The 17,072-nt window shown below is 32.2% G+C and overlaps 1 protein-coding gene across 5 annotated transcripts; it reads right to left on the bottom strand.

Moving 5' to 3' along the window:
* Positions 1-272: 272 nt before the first annotated feature.
* Positions 273-16,242, bottom strand: LOC110992793 (mitochondrial uncoupling protein 4). Of its 5 annotated transcripts, none has more exons than XM_022258758.2 (7): positions 16,130-16,242; positions 8,515-8,648; positions 7,742-7,818; positions 6,433-6,628; positions 5,052-5,228; positions 4,098-4,320; positions 273-691 (listed from the first exon to the last, which is right to left on the bottom strand). In XM_022258758.2, exons 2-7 carry the CDS (start codon positions 8,615-8,617, stop codon positions 517-519), a joined length of 951 nt encoding a protein of 316 aa, XP_022114450.2. In that variant the 5' UTR covers positions 8,618-8,648; positions 16,130-16,242; the 3' UTR covers positions 273-516. The 5 variants fall into 5 exon arrangements, with proteins under 5 accessions (XP_022114450.2, XP_022114447.2, XP_022114448.2 ...); XM_022258755.2 differs by having other exon boundaries at positions 16,029-16,223; XM_022258756.2 differs by having other exon boundaries at positions 16,069-16,222.
* Between the last annotated feature and the right edge of the window lie 830 nt (positions 16,243-17,072).

Genomic DNA, 17,072 nt, shown 5'->3' with positions numbered 1-17,072 from the left:
AGCCACTAGGCCAACACTGCTAGTAATAATAGTCTTGTAACAATAAATATTTATTAATATATCACATTCCATAAAAGCTAAAAAATAATTCGCCTAAGAACCTATAACTAATACCTATCAATAACATTTGTATACATATTTGTTTAAAGCGATTTTCTGCGTAATATTGCACTAAATTCTTTGAACATTTTACTTACAAATAAGAATTACTAGAATTGTTTAAAAAATTGAGACTACATAAGAATTTGATAACAAGTAAAATAAAACAAATATCAACGAGAAAAATCTATGACGTCAATTCGTACAATTTCTAAGTCACTATTCGTTCTTAAATATCTAAATTCATGCCAAAATTCGTTTATATCATTCCAAAATTCTTGCTCAGCAGCATTAACGTAATTAACTAAATATCTTTAAAACTCCCACTTAAACCCCGATAAAATATAGCAAAGAATAAATAAAACCAGCATTCACACAAACGGAACTGAACACAAGAATAAAATCAATTAAAAAATGTTAAAAAGTATGTCCCCCAATAGCAAGCATGATGTTTTCAAAAGCGATCCAGTTGATAAGCGCCCAAGGCCCTAGCCGCATCCATAGAGGCAAGAACCCTTTGTATAGCGACAATATGCCCTCGTTCCGGACCGACTGCTGCAGACAATCGATCATGCCACGGTAAAGGGTCCCCCTGGAACAAAAACGTTTACTTACGTTCCATATTTGAAATCCCAATTGCATTTGTGAGTCGCTTATAGAAAGATACACCCGTAGAAAGTGCAAATCAAAACAGGAAAATAAAAATTGCCGCTAAATATTTCTATAATAATTTTTCGAATTTTGTTCTAATAAATTATAGGATTTATATAAAGTTTTATTATATAGTAGGATATATTATATCTGATTAAATTATTTTCAATACAATTATTTCCATTCATAAAGTTTTTCTATTGATAGATTTACATAAATTTAGTCGGAGTCTTAAGTATCTAAAGAGCGGGCCTAAATCTAGCAAAATTTAATGATTTCACCCCCCCTCCCTCCGCCCGCTTTACTGATAAACGTAATCACCGCGGCGCAACAATCGCGCAACTACAGAACAAACTCAAGGGCACTTTGAACGGAGCGTAGTATATGCAATACAATTAGATAAAATTAAAATTTAAAAAAATGTGTGGTTTACGAGTACCAGATTATCCAAGTGGAAAGAGTAGCCCCATACCAAAGTCAGCATGGCATATGCAAACCTACTCCTGGACCTAACTGTATTTATTTGTATTTTTCAGAGCCATATTTTTATATTTGTTTATAAGAATAATCTCTGTAACTACTAACCCGTTTTTAAAAAAAATATTTCGATAATAATGGCACTGTCTGTGTGTTGCTTGTGTGTTTATTTAGTATACATTTAAAAAACGAGTATTTTTCGTCTATTATTTTTATTATGAAGCAGTTGATTTCTTTTGTCTATTTATTGACAAAAGCGGCAAATAAAATATACAGGTACCATTTTAAATATACTACGCGGTTTGATTTAAAATTTTATTCAATCTTTTTTTAATGAATAGTGTTAAGTTAAACGCTAAATGCTTTTTATTGCAATAATTCGCAAAATAAAATATTTCATAAAATCGCTAGTAAGAGCTCTTGGCGAAACTAATGTGTAAATTAATTTTTGATTCCAAAATACCCGCCATGATTGAAAGCGTAGTGAGGGAGCAATACATAATACATATTTGTTGTTTATCTTAAACTTAGCTTATGCTTTATCAAAACTTAGATCAAATCAAATCTACGAAGAGTAATTTTGGTTATAGACTGCTCTTAAGTAACCGATAGGTCTAACGCTAAACGAACCGGTTGTAAAGCGACTAATATAAAATTTAATGCAGTTTCTACTGCATTTACAGAGGGAACGCGAAATGGACTTTGAAACTCTATACTAGTTTTTATTTGCAATAAATGTAGTGCGTAAAATAACATTTTTTTTACAATTTTTGCGAAAAAATCATGAACATTATTTTTTAATAAATGTAGATTTCACTATTCGCCTAATTATTTTATAACCTCTGGAGTATTTGAAACGAAAGGGAAAGGTATTACATTGAATGCGCGTGTCGACTTTGACCCCGATATTTGACCTCGTTTGCTACTTACCTACTTAGACTTGCATTGATTCCGTGTCTGACGCATTTCTTGATTTTAGTGCCTCTATTATTCAACAATACATGAATACAAAATACGACTATGAGAGTTCTTATTTAGTCGAAAAGTCGTTTTTCTTTTCAAGTAAATAATAATTTACTAGACATACAGATAAACTTTAGAATTAGGACAAGATTAACTAAAAACTAAAGACAATTTAGAAGCGAGTCGCGCTAAAACTCGTTTTTGACTCGTACCTAATTGCCTTTGAATTACTGTGGGTAAAATTGTACCTAGTTTAATCAAATGCGCCGCTAGTCTGACTAAAATTTATATACATATTTTCACATAAGTATTTTTTTTGTAATTCACATGAGCGGCTGTTGGAAATTAGGATTTTCAAATAAAATAAGTCGATGGAATTGTAATAATTTTTACAACTCGGCTAATTTTCTGAATATATCCAGAAATTTTGTTATTTTGTACATGTTGTATCATAAGTGGTATAAACTAGTTAAGGTTTGCGTTGGTGAATTAGGATAAACTGTTCTATATACATATAAATAGAGTGCGTCTTTGAGATAAAAATACGATATTTTTAATTAATGACGCATTTCCGTAAGCATTTATCGGTTGTCCTTATATTGTATAAGATATTTATCTCACAAATTATAGAAAGCTCCATTGAATATTGACGTATAATTTTAATTACTTACGTCACGCCAATTGAGTACAGTTCAGTACCAATTTTTATAACAATTATAGGTTTGCCGGTTATTACTTATATACATATATACAGCGGTTATTCCATTACAGCAATATCATATTCCTTACTTAATGTATGTTTTTTAATTTTTATATTTACTTCAATACTTGTTTTATATTTAGGTATAGTTTACATTAATTGATTTCGTATTTTTGTATAAATTATAATTATATTATTAAATGTAATGGCAAGTATTAGTTCAATAAAATAGATAAATGAATGATTTTGGTCACAATTTTTACTATATCTATACAGTTTAATATTTGGTGGTATAAACTTTAAAATAAACATGACAAAGAAATATATATATTTATACTAATATTATAAACATTTGTATGTGTTTGTAATGTTTTCACATAAAATATACCGTAACGATTTCAAAAATTCTTTCCCTATTAGAAAGCTTTATATTATATTAGTAGACTTTCTACTACCACGAGATCAGTATCTAAGGTGAAACCGCGGCACATTGCTAGTTTTATATAATTTTAGATAAATATTTAAAGAAAACTACCGCGAATTTAAACTGAAGCAATTACATTTAATCACTTTTGTGAATATATATTACTCGATAAATTTCTACTCTCAGCGACCTATAAATTTAGTACTTTAAAGTTCCAACCCATGCCGATAGTTTTGTGTGTATTATGATATAAGTTTAGATTTAATTGGTTTTCGACATATTACTCGACCAGAAAACCTTCATTGTAATGGTCTAATGTATAAAGTAAAGAATTGAGTTCAACTGGCTTGATTCCTACGTATTCTTTACTAAAAATAGTAAATAGGTCTAAAAAACCTATCCTAACCATCTACTGAACTTTGTATAGCAAATTCGTATTTTGCATGATAAATAATTATAAACGTTAGTTTAAAATAAACATAGGTTAATGTATTTGTCATGTGCCTACAAAGAACATCGCTTTCAATCGTATAGCGACTTTGCCCTTTTGAATTATTTACTTTCTAGGTAAAGGTCAATCGATATGTACGTTATTATATATTAAACATACACTGTTTAAACGCTTAGTGATAAAGAAATATTTATTGTAATTGTACAATTACACAATTCACTTATTTAATTATTATTTAACGGACGAGTCTGAGTATGCTAATTGAGATTAAGTGGAATTTTAGGTCAAAATATAATTAATGAGATCCACTAGTTCAATAAACGATTATATACCTTCCATCTGGACCCACGGGCTGGTTCATAAGTCGGGTCTTCATCACATCAGCCGGTGTACCCATGACTGCAGCAACAAAACCAGCGGTGAATGCAGCTGCGCCATGCACCAATGGGGAGTCAGCAAGTCCGAACTCCCGAATGAGGTACTGTTTTGTAAAGTCATACGCAGCCAAATCACCCATGTTCACTAAAGCAGCTCTCTGGACGTTTGGTACGGCACCTGAAAACATTTAAACATTTGTTATTCACCCAAGGGAAGGCGAACGGAAAAGAGGCCGACCACAGAAAAGGTGGGACGATGATGTTAGACAAGTGGCAGGAGTCACATGGAACAGAGTGGCTGAAGAAAGAAAGGAATGGAAAAGGTTTGGTAATTTAATGTTAACTTAACAAATCCATGTACCTAATTGATCTGAATAAAAGGCTATTATTATTATTGTTATTATATTCAATAATTATTTTAACACAAAATATCAAAGACATTTTTATTTAGCTAGGCATAAGCATTCAGAATTGAAATATCGTAAAAACGTTAGTCAATATGTGTTTGCTGTCTGTGCACCAATGGACTGTTTATTTTTACTGCATACTGTTTTAAATCAATATTTGTGGGTAGTATACGTATAGTATAGTAGATCTCCTGCCTCCGAAATATACCCTATATTTATCCAGGGCCATATTACCAAATATGAGATGATGCATTCTATGCGTCGCCAAAAATGGATTGTCTTCGTAGGGTGTGGTTATGGGGATGCAGGAGATCAATCGACTGTCACGGTCTCAGTCCACAATCTTGTGGATTAATTATTGGGTTCGGGCCTTATTCGATTTTCGATATAAATTTCCAACTCGGATTAAAAAAAGGAGCCCTAGTAATAAACATAGTACTATGCCGGAACAACCAAATTGTACTATATTAGAAGTCAATATCTGACCCACAAGTTAACATACCTCTCCAAAACCCCTTAAGACCCCCTTGAGCATATAGCATCACGTAAACTTGGCGACAGTTGGAGAACCGTGCCGCCTTCCCTTGCAGCAGTCTCCTACCTTCCGCCTGCATCTGAACTTTCACCAGATCGGTTGGAGATGCGATGAGTTGCGCCAGGGACCCAGCCGCCAGCCCGCCTGAACTTCGAGCCAATAAAAATATTAGTTACATTTGACCTAAAAAACTTAATATTTTTCTGAATGATTGTAGTATATAATGAACATTCGGATAAGACTAGTTCGAACCAGATTTTTATGATCGGCAGTGTTAAAAACATTCGCATATAAAATTATTTATATATTGTGTATATAAAAAAGAACACTTAAATAAATTTATAAGTTGGGTCCTTTTGAGAATAGCTTTTTGGCAGGCAGTATTACATTTATTGATTTAGGAGTAATATTTTTAGTAATGTTTGTGTTGTTATCTCTGGAATTTCTGAATACAATATTACACATATAGAAAGCTACAGAAAATGATATTGCGATAGTGAAATATGTATATACGCAATATAAGCCTTCTGGGCATAGACAAAATTCTCCGAAATAAAACTCGCTATTCAGTCCCGTATATAATTTAGCGTAATTTAAATATTATTAATTTTTATCCCTAAATAAATTCTAAACTTTATATTTTTACCAAAATTAATCTAAGACCGAAAAAAAAATATCGCGAAAAGTGTAAATAATTTACTTGAAATGTCATTAAACTACAATTTCATTTGAAGCCATAGAAAAGAAGCAATCAAAAGGGGAACCGCTCTACACAGCGCCCACTTCAGCCTTGGCAAGTGGTGGCAACGACCTCGAAGACTACATGTTATCTGATATTGATAAATTATAGTGACGAAATCCTTTTGAAACTGTATATTATACTTTTAGGTATGGTTTTTCTATTGGGGCGGACAAATTTCATATCTAATCTTTTATTTTATATATTCTAAACCGAAATGTTGGTTTTAGGAAACGAGACTTGACAAACGGGAGTGAGACTCGTTTCTAACCTTATGTGTGTACTATACTGCATTTATAACATTGTCTATTTCAAAACAAGATCAGCCTATGTGTCTTAAGTGTAGAAATGTTATGGCATTTGCATTTATGTGCAATTTGAAAAACCAATATGACCTAAGTGTTGAAATATAAGATTTAATATACACTAAGATTTAAAAAAAAATTGTGTACACTTGTTTTTACCGACAACACCAACCTTAACTACATTATTATTTTTTGATTAATAATATTTTACTGTTTGACACTGAAATAACTCCTATTGCTTATTAAAATGAGCTTTTGAATAGCTATTTTTATTATAATTTATTTTCATAAAACGAAGTCTCACCCACAGACGCTGCCCCAAGCGATACTTTTCCCTTTTCATCCTTAAAATAGCTTCTGAAGTATTCATAGAAGATCAGTCTACTCCCAGAGTATATTGCGTGTCGCTGAAACATCGGCATCAGACCGGTCCATAACTTCAGAACTCCCTCTTGCTTTGCTATCCCAACTGCTGTTTTTATCATGCCATGATTTTCTAACTGCAATAAATTAACTAAAATGCATTTATCCCACGTTAAACTCGTTACTTACTTATAATACAGAAACGTGCAAGAAATAAGAATAGAAGAATTATAAAATAAACTAAGCAGGAAGAATTTCTAAAAATAAATTTAGTTTGCAAAATGCTTTTATCGCCCGTTAAATTAATCGTCACCTACTTAACAGAGACGTTTAAGAACGGAAGATTTATGAAGTAAGCAATGCTAAAAAACTTTTCAAATCAACAATCCTATGATAAGCTACTTTTCGTGCATACTTACACAATACGAGCTCAGACAATTACCAAACTAATATATATCATTTAATTTAAAAAAATGAAAATCATAAATAATAAAAATATGGCAGCCGTGAAATAGTGTATTCTATCTACGAATTCGGCATGTATTAGGCACAAAATAAAAATGAAGAGACCAGATCTTTAGTGCCACTTGGATATGCATTGTCGCTACTTGTTTATAAACATGTAGTTAACAGATGCAACATTAAAGATACTCTGCGGTTCTGGATATCCGGAAGCTTTATCCATGCTCCCTTCCCTCGGTAGAATAATATGCGCTGGTTCGGCTGTTGCGTGTCAGTATAATAAAAAAGTCATGCAAGAATCGATCAGACTAAGAGCGCCGCCACACGATGCGGTAAATGAGCGGAGCGGTGCCGCAACGTCATCCTACATACAAATTACTATACCATGCTATACGACGATTTTCGCCGCCCTGACTATCAACGGTGGTAGGCACCACCTACTCCTTACTGCACTGAATGCTTAATAAAAAAGTAAATGTAGTGTGCTATTCGATATCTAAGTATAAAACTTCGTATCATACGCAGTAACACCACCTATCACTTCTGGTTCGTGTGTCAATGTAAAAATCGATTAAAAACGAATGTCATCCATCTTTGATATCATTTGATAAATGACCTTTTAATAACCACATATTCTGCCACGTTTATAATACTTATATATTCTATATTCTAATTCTATCAATATTTGTATGTTCTTACTCTGTTTATCTTAAAAAGCCTTTTTCTTATTTCTGCTAATTAACATACATATTTTTAGAGTTAGAAATGGCTTAGTAATAGTAATTTACCTTATAACCGTGTTTTGTTGCAGCCACTTCAGATTGTATTTGAAGTCTTGTTTTAGTTAAATCGAATGGATAAGTTGCTGAAAAAAAAAGTTAAATTTATTTTAAAAAAATATTATAAATACATTGTTCATGAGTACCAACGTGACATGCATAAAAATACATAATCAAAATAAAATACAATGTACGGGTTAAAAGTTCAATACCACACGCCTATTGATAATATGGTTAAGGAAATGAAAAGCAATGCGTAACAATGAAACTAAATTGAAGATGCACAGGTCACATGACACGACAAGTTAGAACAAAATAGGCAACCTCATACTGAATCACAATTAGACACAATGAATGCTTAAACAATACATAGAAAGTAATAGCCGGAAACCGAACTTTTTATGGCGAATTTTGATTTAGTAAATATGAATGTTTGAAAATAAGTACGAATGTATACAATATACATTACAATAACAATTTATGGTCATTAAAATAACAACCTTTTTTATTAAGGATGTCTCTGTTTGGTTTCCCAATAAATAAATAAACACATTTTTCGGATCCGAGTAGTCAGTATACAGTATACAGGGTGCCGAATATGTAGGCTAGGGATGGCAATGGTTTAAAAAATAATCCGAGTGGGCGGCACCGCTACTATGGCCCCTCTCTACTCGGATCCGAGAATAGAGGTCTTAATATGTTAAACAAATCAAACACAAAGTTAACGCTGCTTTGGGTATAAGCATTTAATTACGTTTTTAATTTAAGATGGTATCATTCACCTGCTTCAGCTGCCCATGATCCCAGAACCGCAACAAAGTAGCGAGCAGCAATGGAATCCGTTTTGTTTGAGGCAGGGTGATCAGCATTACGAAGGACCGGCATTATTATCTTTTACACTCTATGGCCATAATATCTGAAAACAATCAAGGTTTTAATGTCAAACGTCTCGAGCGATTCGTTTGAAAAGTCTTGAAGGTACGAAGGTCGGTTTAGATGATCTTTAGGAGACTAATCATGAGTTATTGAAAGCATAACCCATAAGCATAAACTTGACGATTACTATTCTATAAAAAACTTTAGCTGAAGACAGAGATCGAAGAAAAGAAGAAGAGAAGAGAGTGAAGAATAGGTCAGAATAGAATGGTAAAAAATGTATGTCACTAAAAAACTGCTATATTGTATAGTATTAAAAAAGTATTTTTACATTAAACAATAAAATTATAAAAAAAGTTTTAAATCGTGGTCATTGATAGCCGACACATTTAAAGTAGTCCGCGGTTCTTGAGGGGTGAAGACTCAAGATTTATTTTTTTATTTATTTTGTCACTTCTGTTTTAAGCTGAGCATAGCACTAGGGTATTAGCACAATATTTCAATACACTGTTTCGTTTTTATACTACTGCTTCCTCGGCAAAGCTAGAATGATCTATTCGACTGAAAAGCTATGAATATTCCGACTATTAAAATTGCTAAAATGTTCGTGTCAATTAAGTTCATCCGTCGATATCATATATCATTGGCGTTAAATAGAACATCCTTCGAATAAACAATGTACGAACTCTAACAAAAATAAATGTTAATATGCCTAAAATATTATATTGATCGTTTTCTATTCACTTTTATGATTTAGGAAGCTGTATGTTTATGTCGCAGACAACAAGCTAAATTAGCCGACGTCAAGAGATTAAAGAGTTTCGTCGAGTTTGAGAGTGGCATAAAGTGAAATTAAATTAAAATTTATAGTCAACAGGAGGGCAAGTAATGAAACGTCATCGATCCAAGTATTTTGCCTAGGTGTCTCAATCAACTGGCTTAACATCTTTCAGGCTACAAGTTAAACTGCTAGGCTGTTAATTGAACGGCTAATTAAGCTAGTTGGCTGCGACTGCGATATATCACAAGCAATGGCTGTACAATTTCCTCACTCAGGTTTTCTTAGTTTTATAAGCATGGCCATTTCCTAATTCGTCGGAATTACGCCCCAAGTATAGATAGACGTAGGTACTCTCTTCAACTGTTACATTGCATTCATTCGTTACATAGCTTTTAACATTTCATTATTCCGCTTATATTCTATTGTTGTTCCCAAGTGGTTAATAAAGTGTAAAAATAAAATCCTCTTTTATTTAAAGCACCCCGATGATCCAGGAACCTTACAACTTTTAACTAATGTTGAATTATGTATAACATTGTTATGTCATCGAGACGAAATTCAAGATATGCCAACTAGGTCTGTAAAAAGTGAATAACGTTTTATGTTTTGAATGTATCATTTAAGTTCATGCAAATTTTGTCGTCTGATTTTTGGATTTAAATATTCCTTAAATCATTAATAAAATCGTAAAAATTGAGGGAGTCAGGAAACATTAAAGCTTGTTGTAATATTGAAATGAAATAAGCGTATAAACAACATACATAAACCAAACTTAGATGTTGTTTCTATATGTAGTTTGACGTATTTGACAGCACTCAAGAAGAGTTTGTGATTTGATATACAAATGATAATACATTAGTTTATTTCTAATTAGAAAACTAATTATTTTCATGGACATTTGATTTTGTCTGTGTATTAACATTTATCCATGGGATAGTAAAATTATTGTCCGTACTATTATTAATATCACATATACGGTTGAAAAAATTATCCCTTGAATAGAGCTTTGGTATGACGTCAAGCGATAAGTATAGATTTATTGGAGCTACACTTTATCATATAGCGGATAAATGTTCAACATTATAATACATCCTTTATTAAACAACATTTACACATTTCTGCTTATCTATCCTGAGCTTTTAAATTAGGAAGAATTCTTATTCACAACAGCTAATATCGGTACAAAAACAACTCTCATACTTAAATTCAATCAAACAAAAGCACGTCGTACTAGTGTGCAAAGTCAATACAGAGTAGAATAATTCGTCACACAACCTAGACTTACATAGTTTTAAAATATGTTATGTAAATTTTCATTACACGAAACGTTTTCAGCGAAGATGATAATTTATACAACCTTCACATAAATTCAATGACTCCACATTTATTTAATTTACTACCTACAGGGTAACACGGTCATTACGTCTTAGCTATATTCAAGTCTTAAAATACTCATCTCATCGTAAACACTGATGAACGATTGACTGATTTAGTTATCGTATCTATAACATAATTAAAATATGTATTAATATAACAGAAATATACCTACTATAATAGTTAAATGTTTCATTAATGAATAAGTAAGAAGAAATTAACGTTAGCCGGCAACGCACTCGCCCTCTGGCATTGAGAGTGTCCATGGGCGGCGGTATCACTTAACATCAGGTGAGCCTCCTGCCCGTTTGCCCCCTGTTCTATAAAAATAAAAAAAAAATTAAAATAAAATAATTTATATATAGTGCATGTCAACAGTAACTGTAAATATATTTGATAATAATATTTGTATATGAAATAATAGTATTCCAGTGGCGCTACAACTCTTAATCGGTCTTGGCCTCAGATTGCATCCGTCTCTTTGATCATTTGTATTATATAAGACAAGTCATCAGCCTTCTGACACATGTCGTCGATTTTCAGATTACGACATGCCGCTTTCCTTACAATGTTTTTCGATGATTGCGATCTTCGCACGATAAAGCCCCACACACACTGCTATTACATTTACATAGTCAGTAAACGCTACATTCATTCATTGTTTTAATAGTATTAGCAAACTCTTTAAGTTTGTGATGTAATTAAAGTCTGCAAATACAGGGGTCTAGGCTCTGAATATGATTTTGTCCCATTCGGTGTCGAGACCCTTGTATATATCTATCTAGATAGGGAATTATCAAAAAGGTTAGTCGACATCACAGGAGAACGAAGAGCTGGCAGCCACCTCGGACAAAGAATTAGTCTAGCTATTCAAAGGGGGAACGCTGCCAGTATCTTCGGAACCTTGCCTTAACGGACTCCTTTTAATAATATTTTTTAATAATTAAATTTTAAGGTTAGTTATTAGATATATTTATATGTATTATATCAATTATGTATAACATGAAATTAATGATATATTTTACATTGATTTTTAAATACTTACTTGCGGTTCAATAATTTAAAATAATAGAATAGTCTACACAATCAAGCGAAATTTTTAGAAGCCAGTTCAGCTTCGGCTTACTGCTAAATGTGTCGAACTGGTGGAGTAGTTGACTGAAACACATACACGTAATTCAGATTTGATTTGATGGTATATTATATGTTAGATTGAATATTTGGACACTTGAGCATCAAAAATCAATAAGTATAATTTTAATTTCTTAAAAGTTATATTATTTTATAAATTTATTCATTTCAATACATTAAACCAATAACAAATATATTTGTAGTTAATTCTAATATACCTAATAACTAACCTTAAAATGTAATAATTATATTACTAAAAGGAGTCCCTTTAGGCAAGGTTCCGAAGATACTGGCTAGATTTATTAATTCTTTTTTTAATTCCTTGTATCTATCTTTTATTATGTAAAATACTTCCATATTCAATTTTTAAAACCGAATGTAAATTAATAAATGAGCTACCATAGATTAAAAATTTCTCTTAAATAATAAATAATTAGAATACAACGAAAGAATACTTGAATAAGAATTGACAATCACTTTATTTCCACACTTGGCTCGGGTACTAGATGATGTGAAATTTTGGATGCCGGCCAGTCGTTTGTGTCATGGACAGAACTAGTTCACAGGACTTTAGTTTTTCAATAATACTTTATCTTATCACATCTATTACGGCTTTTAATTTTTCAATTATCACACTTGATTTATCGCGAGTTGAAACAAGGGCAAGGGCGGATCTAGAATTTTCGTCTTACACAAGTATTATTTTATGGCAATAGTTCCTACCAAATATAGTATCTATGTCCTACGTGCTTCTTTTTATATCCACGAATATACATTATTTTGTGAACAAAATTCACATTCAATTGTGATATTACAATACCCTGAGGGGGATAGTTAGGAGGGCTAGATACGTTGGGTGGCACAAATACATCTACTTGATGAGAGATTTTTTCCATAGAAATACATATTGATATTTTTTAATGGATAATACATATATATACTGTATTATCCACAGTAATAATACACCTTTGTGAACAGACACAATTAACCAATCACAGTCAAGTGTAAGTTCCTTTTTCAAGTTGTGCACAGAATAACACGGCATTTCAGATTGTCTAAACTTTTTCACTATTTTTTTATTATAATTCTACTGGCAGTTAAGAAAGTTAAAAAGAAGTCTATTTTGTGAATTTAGTCTATGAGAATGGAATACTTTAAAATTCTCTCATGAAAGACAGAGTAAAAACGTGTGGTTAAGTTATAACAATTGTGACCCAGTTAGATAAGTTCAGAAACACATTTTTGTTTTAATTTATCGTTGATAAGAAACATTATTTTTAAATTAAAGTTACTAAACATAATTTAATGTCATATTTTATCTTCAGGTAGCTAGCAACGTATATAATCGTTACTGTTCTAAATGACCCACTGAAATATAAATATCGGTGTTAATGACTAATACCTATAAAATTTACCGCATCTTATAAGTGTGGACTTTACTCACATATGAACTACTCATTAATTTCAAGAAATTGTTATGAAAAACATTGGTACGAAGTCCGGCAGCTGATAAAATTGTTATATTATGATAGTCTTAAGCTGAGATTAATAAGACGTCACATTTGCAATAATGCGAAAATGAACTAACTAGCTTCCGTGATTTTTTGTATCGACAGGGGTAACAAAGTATTTAGACATTAGTTGTACAATGTACCTACATAATTATCTAAATGTAATTAAAGTTTTCAACTTTTTTTAAATCACAGTATAAACACTTACTTCGGGGAAAGAAAAGAAGGTAGTGTATCCATGATTAAATTGGTTTGTCTATATTTTTTATAGGATAGAAAATAGTTACCATGGTTCTTTAGTCAACCTTTAGTCCAGAATTTATAACAATGTAGAAGTATGAAATTGTAATATAAACTAGATCAAAATTCTCTATTATTATTAAGAATCGCAGTTTAAATTATGTTCCTTTAAAAAATTATAATCACAATTACATTTATTTTGCCCCTGTTCTATAAAAAAAACGAAACAACTTAGAAATTAAAGAATTTGTTAACAACCGAATTAAGTACACGTCAAAAAAAGCGTTTTATTGGCTACAGTTACTAATAATACTCTGAGTTCCTTAAGTTAGTTTTGTGTTGAAATTGTAGTAGCAACACTAAAAGTAGTCCCGACATTAGTTTTAAATATTTTTAATAAAACAAAATTAAACACAAATGTCAAAGATTACACGCCGATTACAACTAAATTATAAAACTTACCTAAATTTTCAAGTATCACAGGTGATGCCTTGCAAGCGACTGATAACGCTATTCATAACTCTTTCTTATATGCGAATATTATTTGATATAAAAGACTACGAGGCATGAATCGAACGAATAACAATCAAATCAATAGACAGATTCATAGACGTAATTAAACGACAAGGTTAAAGGTATTGAAAAAATACTTGATTGTAAGAAAGGTTTATAATAAATTTGAAGTCTCCTAGACTGTTTTGGAGGAATAGATAGCTATAATAACTTAAGTTTAGATTGAAATATGTACATAAAGTTATATGAAGTGTATCCAGCTATCCGGTTATGTATCTAACTTATGTATCTAACTAGAGATACGGTGGGACACTGCTATTACACTATATTTCTTAGGTCCTTATGCAATGCGGAAATGTTGGAGAGAATTGTAGCAGTGCCGAACAAATTCACTTGGGGATTATTTACGCGCGTCTTTTGCACCATGAATACTATATATGTGATACCGATTACTAAGTTATACACTGGCTGAATTGAATTAGATTATTTATAATTGAACTGGATTAGATTATTTATAATTTGTTATAAAAAGGTTAAGGTTTTATGTTTCTTGTTTTGTATTTGTAATACAATGTTCTTAGTTTAAATTTTGTATTAATAAGTTTTCTATTGTATTAAGTTACTGTATTAATAGAAAATAGATAAGCAAATATATAATTGGAAATTAAAAGGTATTTCATCGCCCTAATATACCTTCAATTAGTTGAGTTAGACTCTTGTTCTTCTTGATTGTGACGGCGCTGCAACTCCTTACCTGACCCTTGAATGGGTTTCTTAGTTACTTTAAAGACATAACATCGCTGTAACTTTTATCATAGGAGCCAGGCGGACGGTATATGAACGTAAATCCAGAATTTAGAGGTCACTCAAAGACAACATTTTTAGGAAGCCTTTTATACACGATACAACGTACAATTTCATAATGCAACAAGATCAGGTCATATACACATAAATAATTTAATGACCTTTAGTATGTTTGAAAAAGTGTTCTTGAATACAATTTGAATAATTGTCGTATAAAAAGATACATTTACCTGGAAGAGCTCAATTACAATGCAATGCTTACAATACACGTCTTGGTTTTCATACACGAGTTTCTGATACAACGTACAATTTCATAATGCAGCCAGATCAGGTCATATACATACAATTTGATGACCTTACGGTTGAAAAAGAGTTGTTGAATATAATTTGAATAATTGTAATATAAAAAGTGTACTTGGAAGAGCTCAAATACAATGCAATGATTACAGAACACGTCTTGGTTTTCTTTAGTAAATGAGCGCGACTGTTCCTCAGGGGTTTTATGAATGGGTTCATTTGCCTGTAATTTATGAGGGTGACCCTTCTGTCTGTATGTAAAGTAGGCCAAAGGTGGAGTGTGGTCACATTGCATTATGTATTATTCATTACTAAACAGGTGGCCAAGAAATACCGAATATTGTTGCTGCATTAAGAACATTTAAGTTATCAAAACAACATGCAAATTGCAGTAGGTATATATGTTATCAAATTATTAAACTAGTGTACACAAAAGAGGAAGATAATTATGAAGGTAGATAGACTAAAATAAGAAAACAGCAAATACATGGCTGAGAGTGCCACAGTGCAGACAGAAATAGCGGGATTGAGGCCTTTGCCAAAAAAGGGTACATAGATTTAGAAATAATTAGATAGCAACATAAATATATTTAAATGTAACGTATCTGACATAAAAGACATTTTATTATTATTATAATAGAAATGGTGCCGTAATATATATTGTTCGCTAGAAATGTCTTCGCTTAACAATTAACAATTCAACTAGTATTAGTACAATTTCAGTGCTTGCGACACTCGTGTCATAGTACTATACATATTAAGTATTTACCAAAACATCAACCGCCTAACGCGATGTATCTTCAACTCACGTGACTGTAAACACAGCTGATTACATCAATAACATGCATATTATGTCACTGTCAAACCTGCCTCGTAAGAAAGGGAGGGAATGACCCAAATTCGCGGTTACCGCGCGAGCGAAAGGCCGCGTCCGTTTCACATCGCTACCAACTTGTGACTATTCTATTCAAGCAAATATCAGACGAAAGAAAGCCCAATTATCTATAACGTAGTATATAGTATAGTACACGGGCGTACACTATGCAGTGACGTCATTCATTCATCCTCACTCGAGTACCATTGATCGATCAATGGATTAATGTTACGTCGAGAGGCGTGGGAGTCATTATTTCGTATGACAAAATAAAAATAAATAATAGTATTAAAATATATATAATTTCTCATGGCGACACTGTTCATAGAAATTCTGTATATGTATAATGTACAGACAGAAGAGGTTCAGTATGAAGCTTAAGTATACAGAGTAGATGGCAACGGCCACGACCTGATGTTAAGTGATACCGCCGCCCATGGACACTCTTAATGCTAGAGGGCTCGCGAGACCTTTGCCGACCATTTGAGAATTGGCACGCTTTTTTCTTGAAGGACCCTAAGTCGAATTGGTTTGGAAATACATCAGTAGGCAGCTGGTTCCATGTAGTGGCTGTGCGCGGTAAGTATTGGCCATAAAAATGCTCAGTTGTGGAACGATGAACGTCGAATTGAAACGGGTGGAATTTTTGTATCCGAAGTAAATGGAATTTTAAAGGTATCTTGGTCTCCAAGATTCTTCCAGCGCCCCTTGTGCTGTGCCACTTCCCGGTTATTTCAGACCTTTAGTTTTGTGGAGCCAGCGATACCAGTTCCGACCTTATTGGTCGGAGACAGTTTTGGGGATGCAGGGCCTGCGGAATGAGAGTAATATCAATACGATTTACAATACATACTTAAACAATATAAGTCAATCATAAATAAAATTATACCTAATTGATTAACTAAAGGAAGGTAACTTCATTCTTAAAAAAAAATCATG

Source organism: Pieris rapae, chromosome 15 (genome assembly GCF_905147795.1).
Source record: "Pieris rapae chromosome 15, ilPieRapa1.1, whole genome shotgun sequence".
NCBI classification, from domain to species: Eukaryota; Metazoa; Arthropoda; class Insecta; order Lepidoptera; family Pieridae; genus Pieris; species Pieris rapae.
This window is presented reverse-complemented; position numbering and strand designations above follow the sequence as displayed.

What these genes read in the sequence shown, in the direction of transcription:
- LOC110992793 (XM_022258758.2), bottom strand. Translation starts at nt 8,617, where the DNA reads ATGCCGGTCCTTCGTAATGCTGATCACCCTGCCTCAAACAAAACGGAT. An exon ending in TCTTAAGGGGTTTTGGAGAG is followed by an intron (nt 4,321 to 5,051) that starts GTATGTTAACTT and finishes AAATGTTTTCAG; the next exon opens with GTGCCGTACCAAACGTCCAG. An exon ending in CCCGTGGGTCCAGATGGAAG is followed by an intron (nt 692 to 4,097) that starts GTATATAATCGT and finishes TTTTTGTTCCAG; the next exon opens with GGGGACCCTTTACCGTGGCA.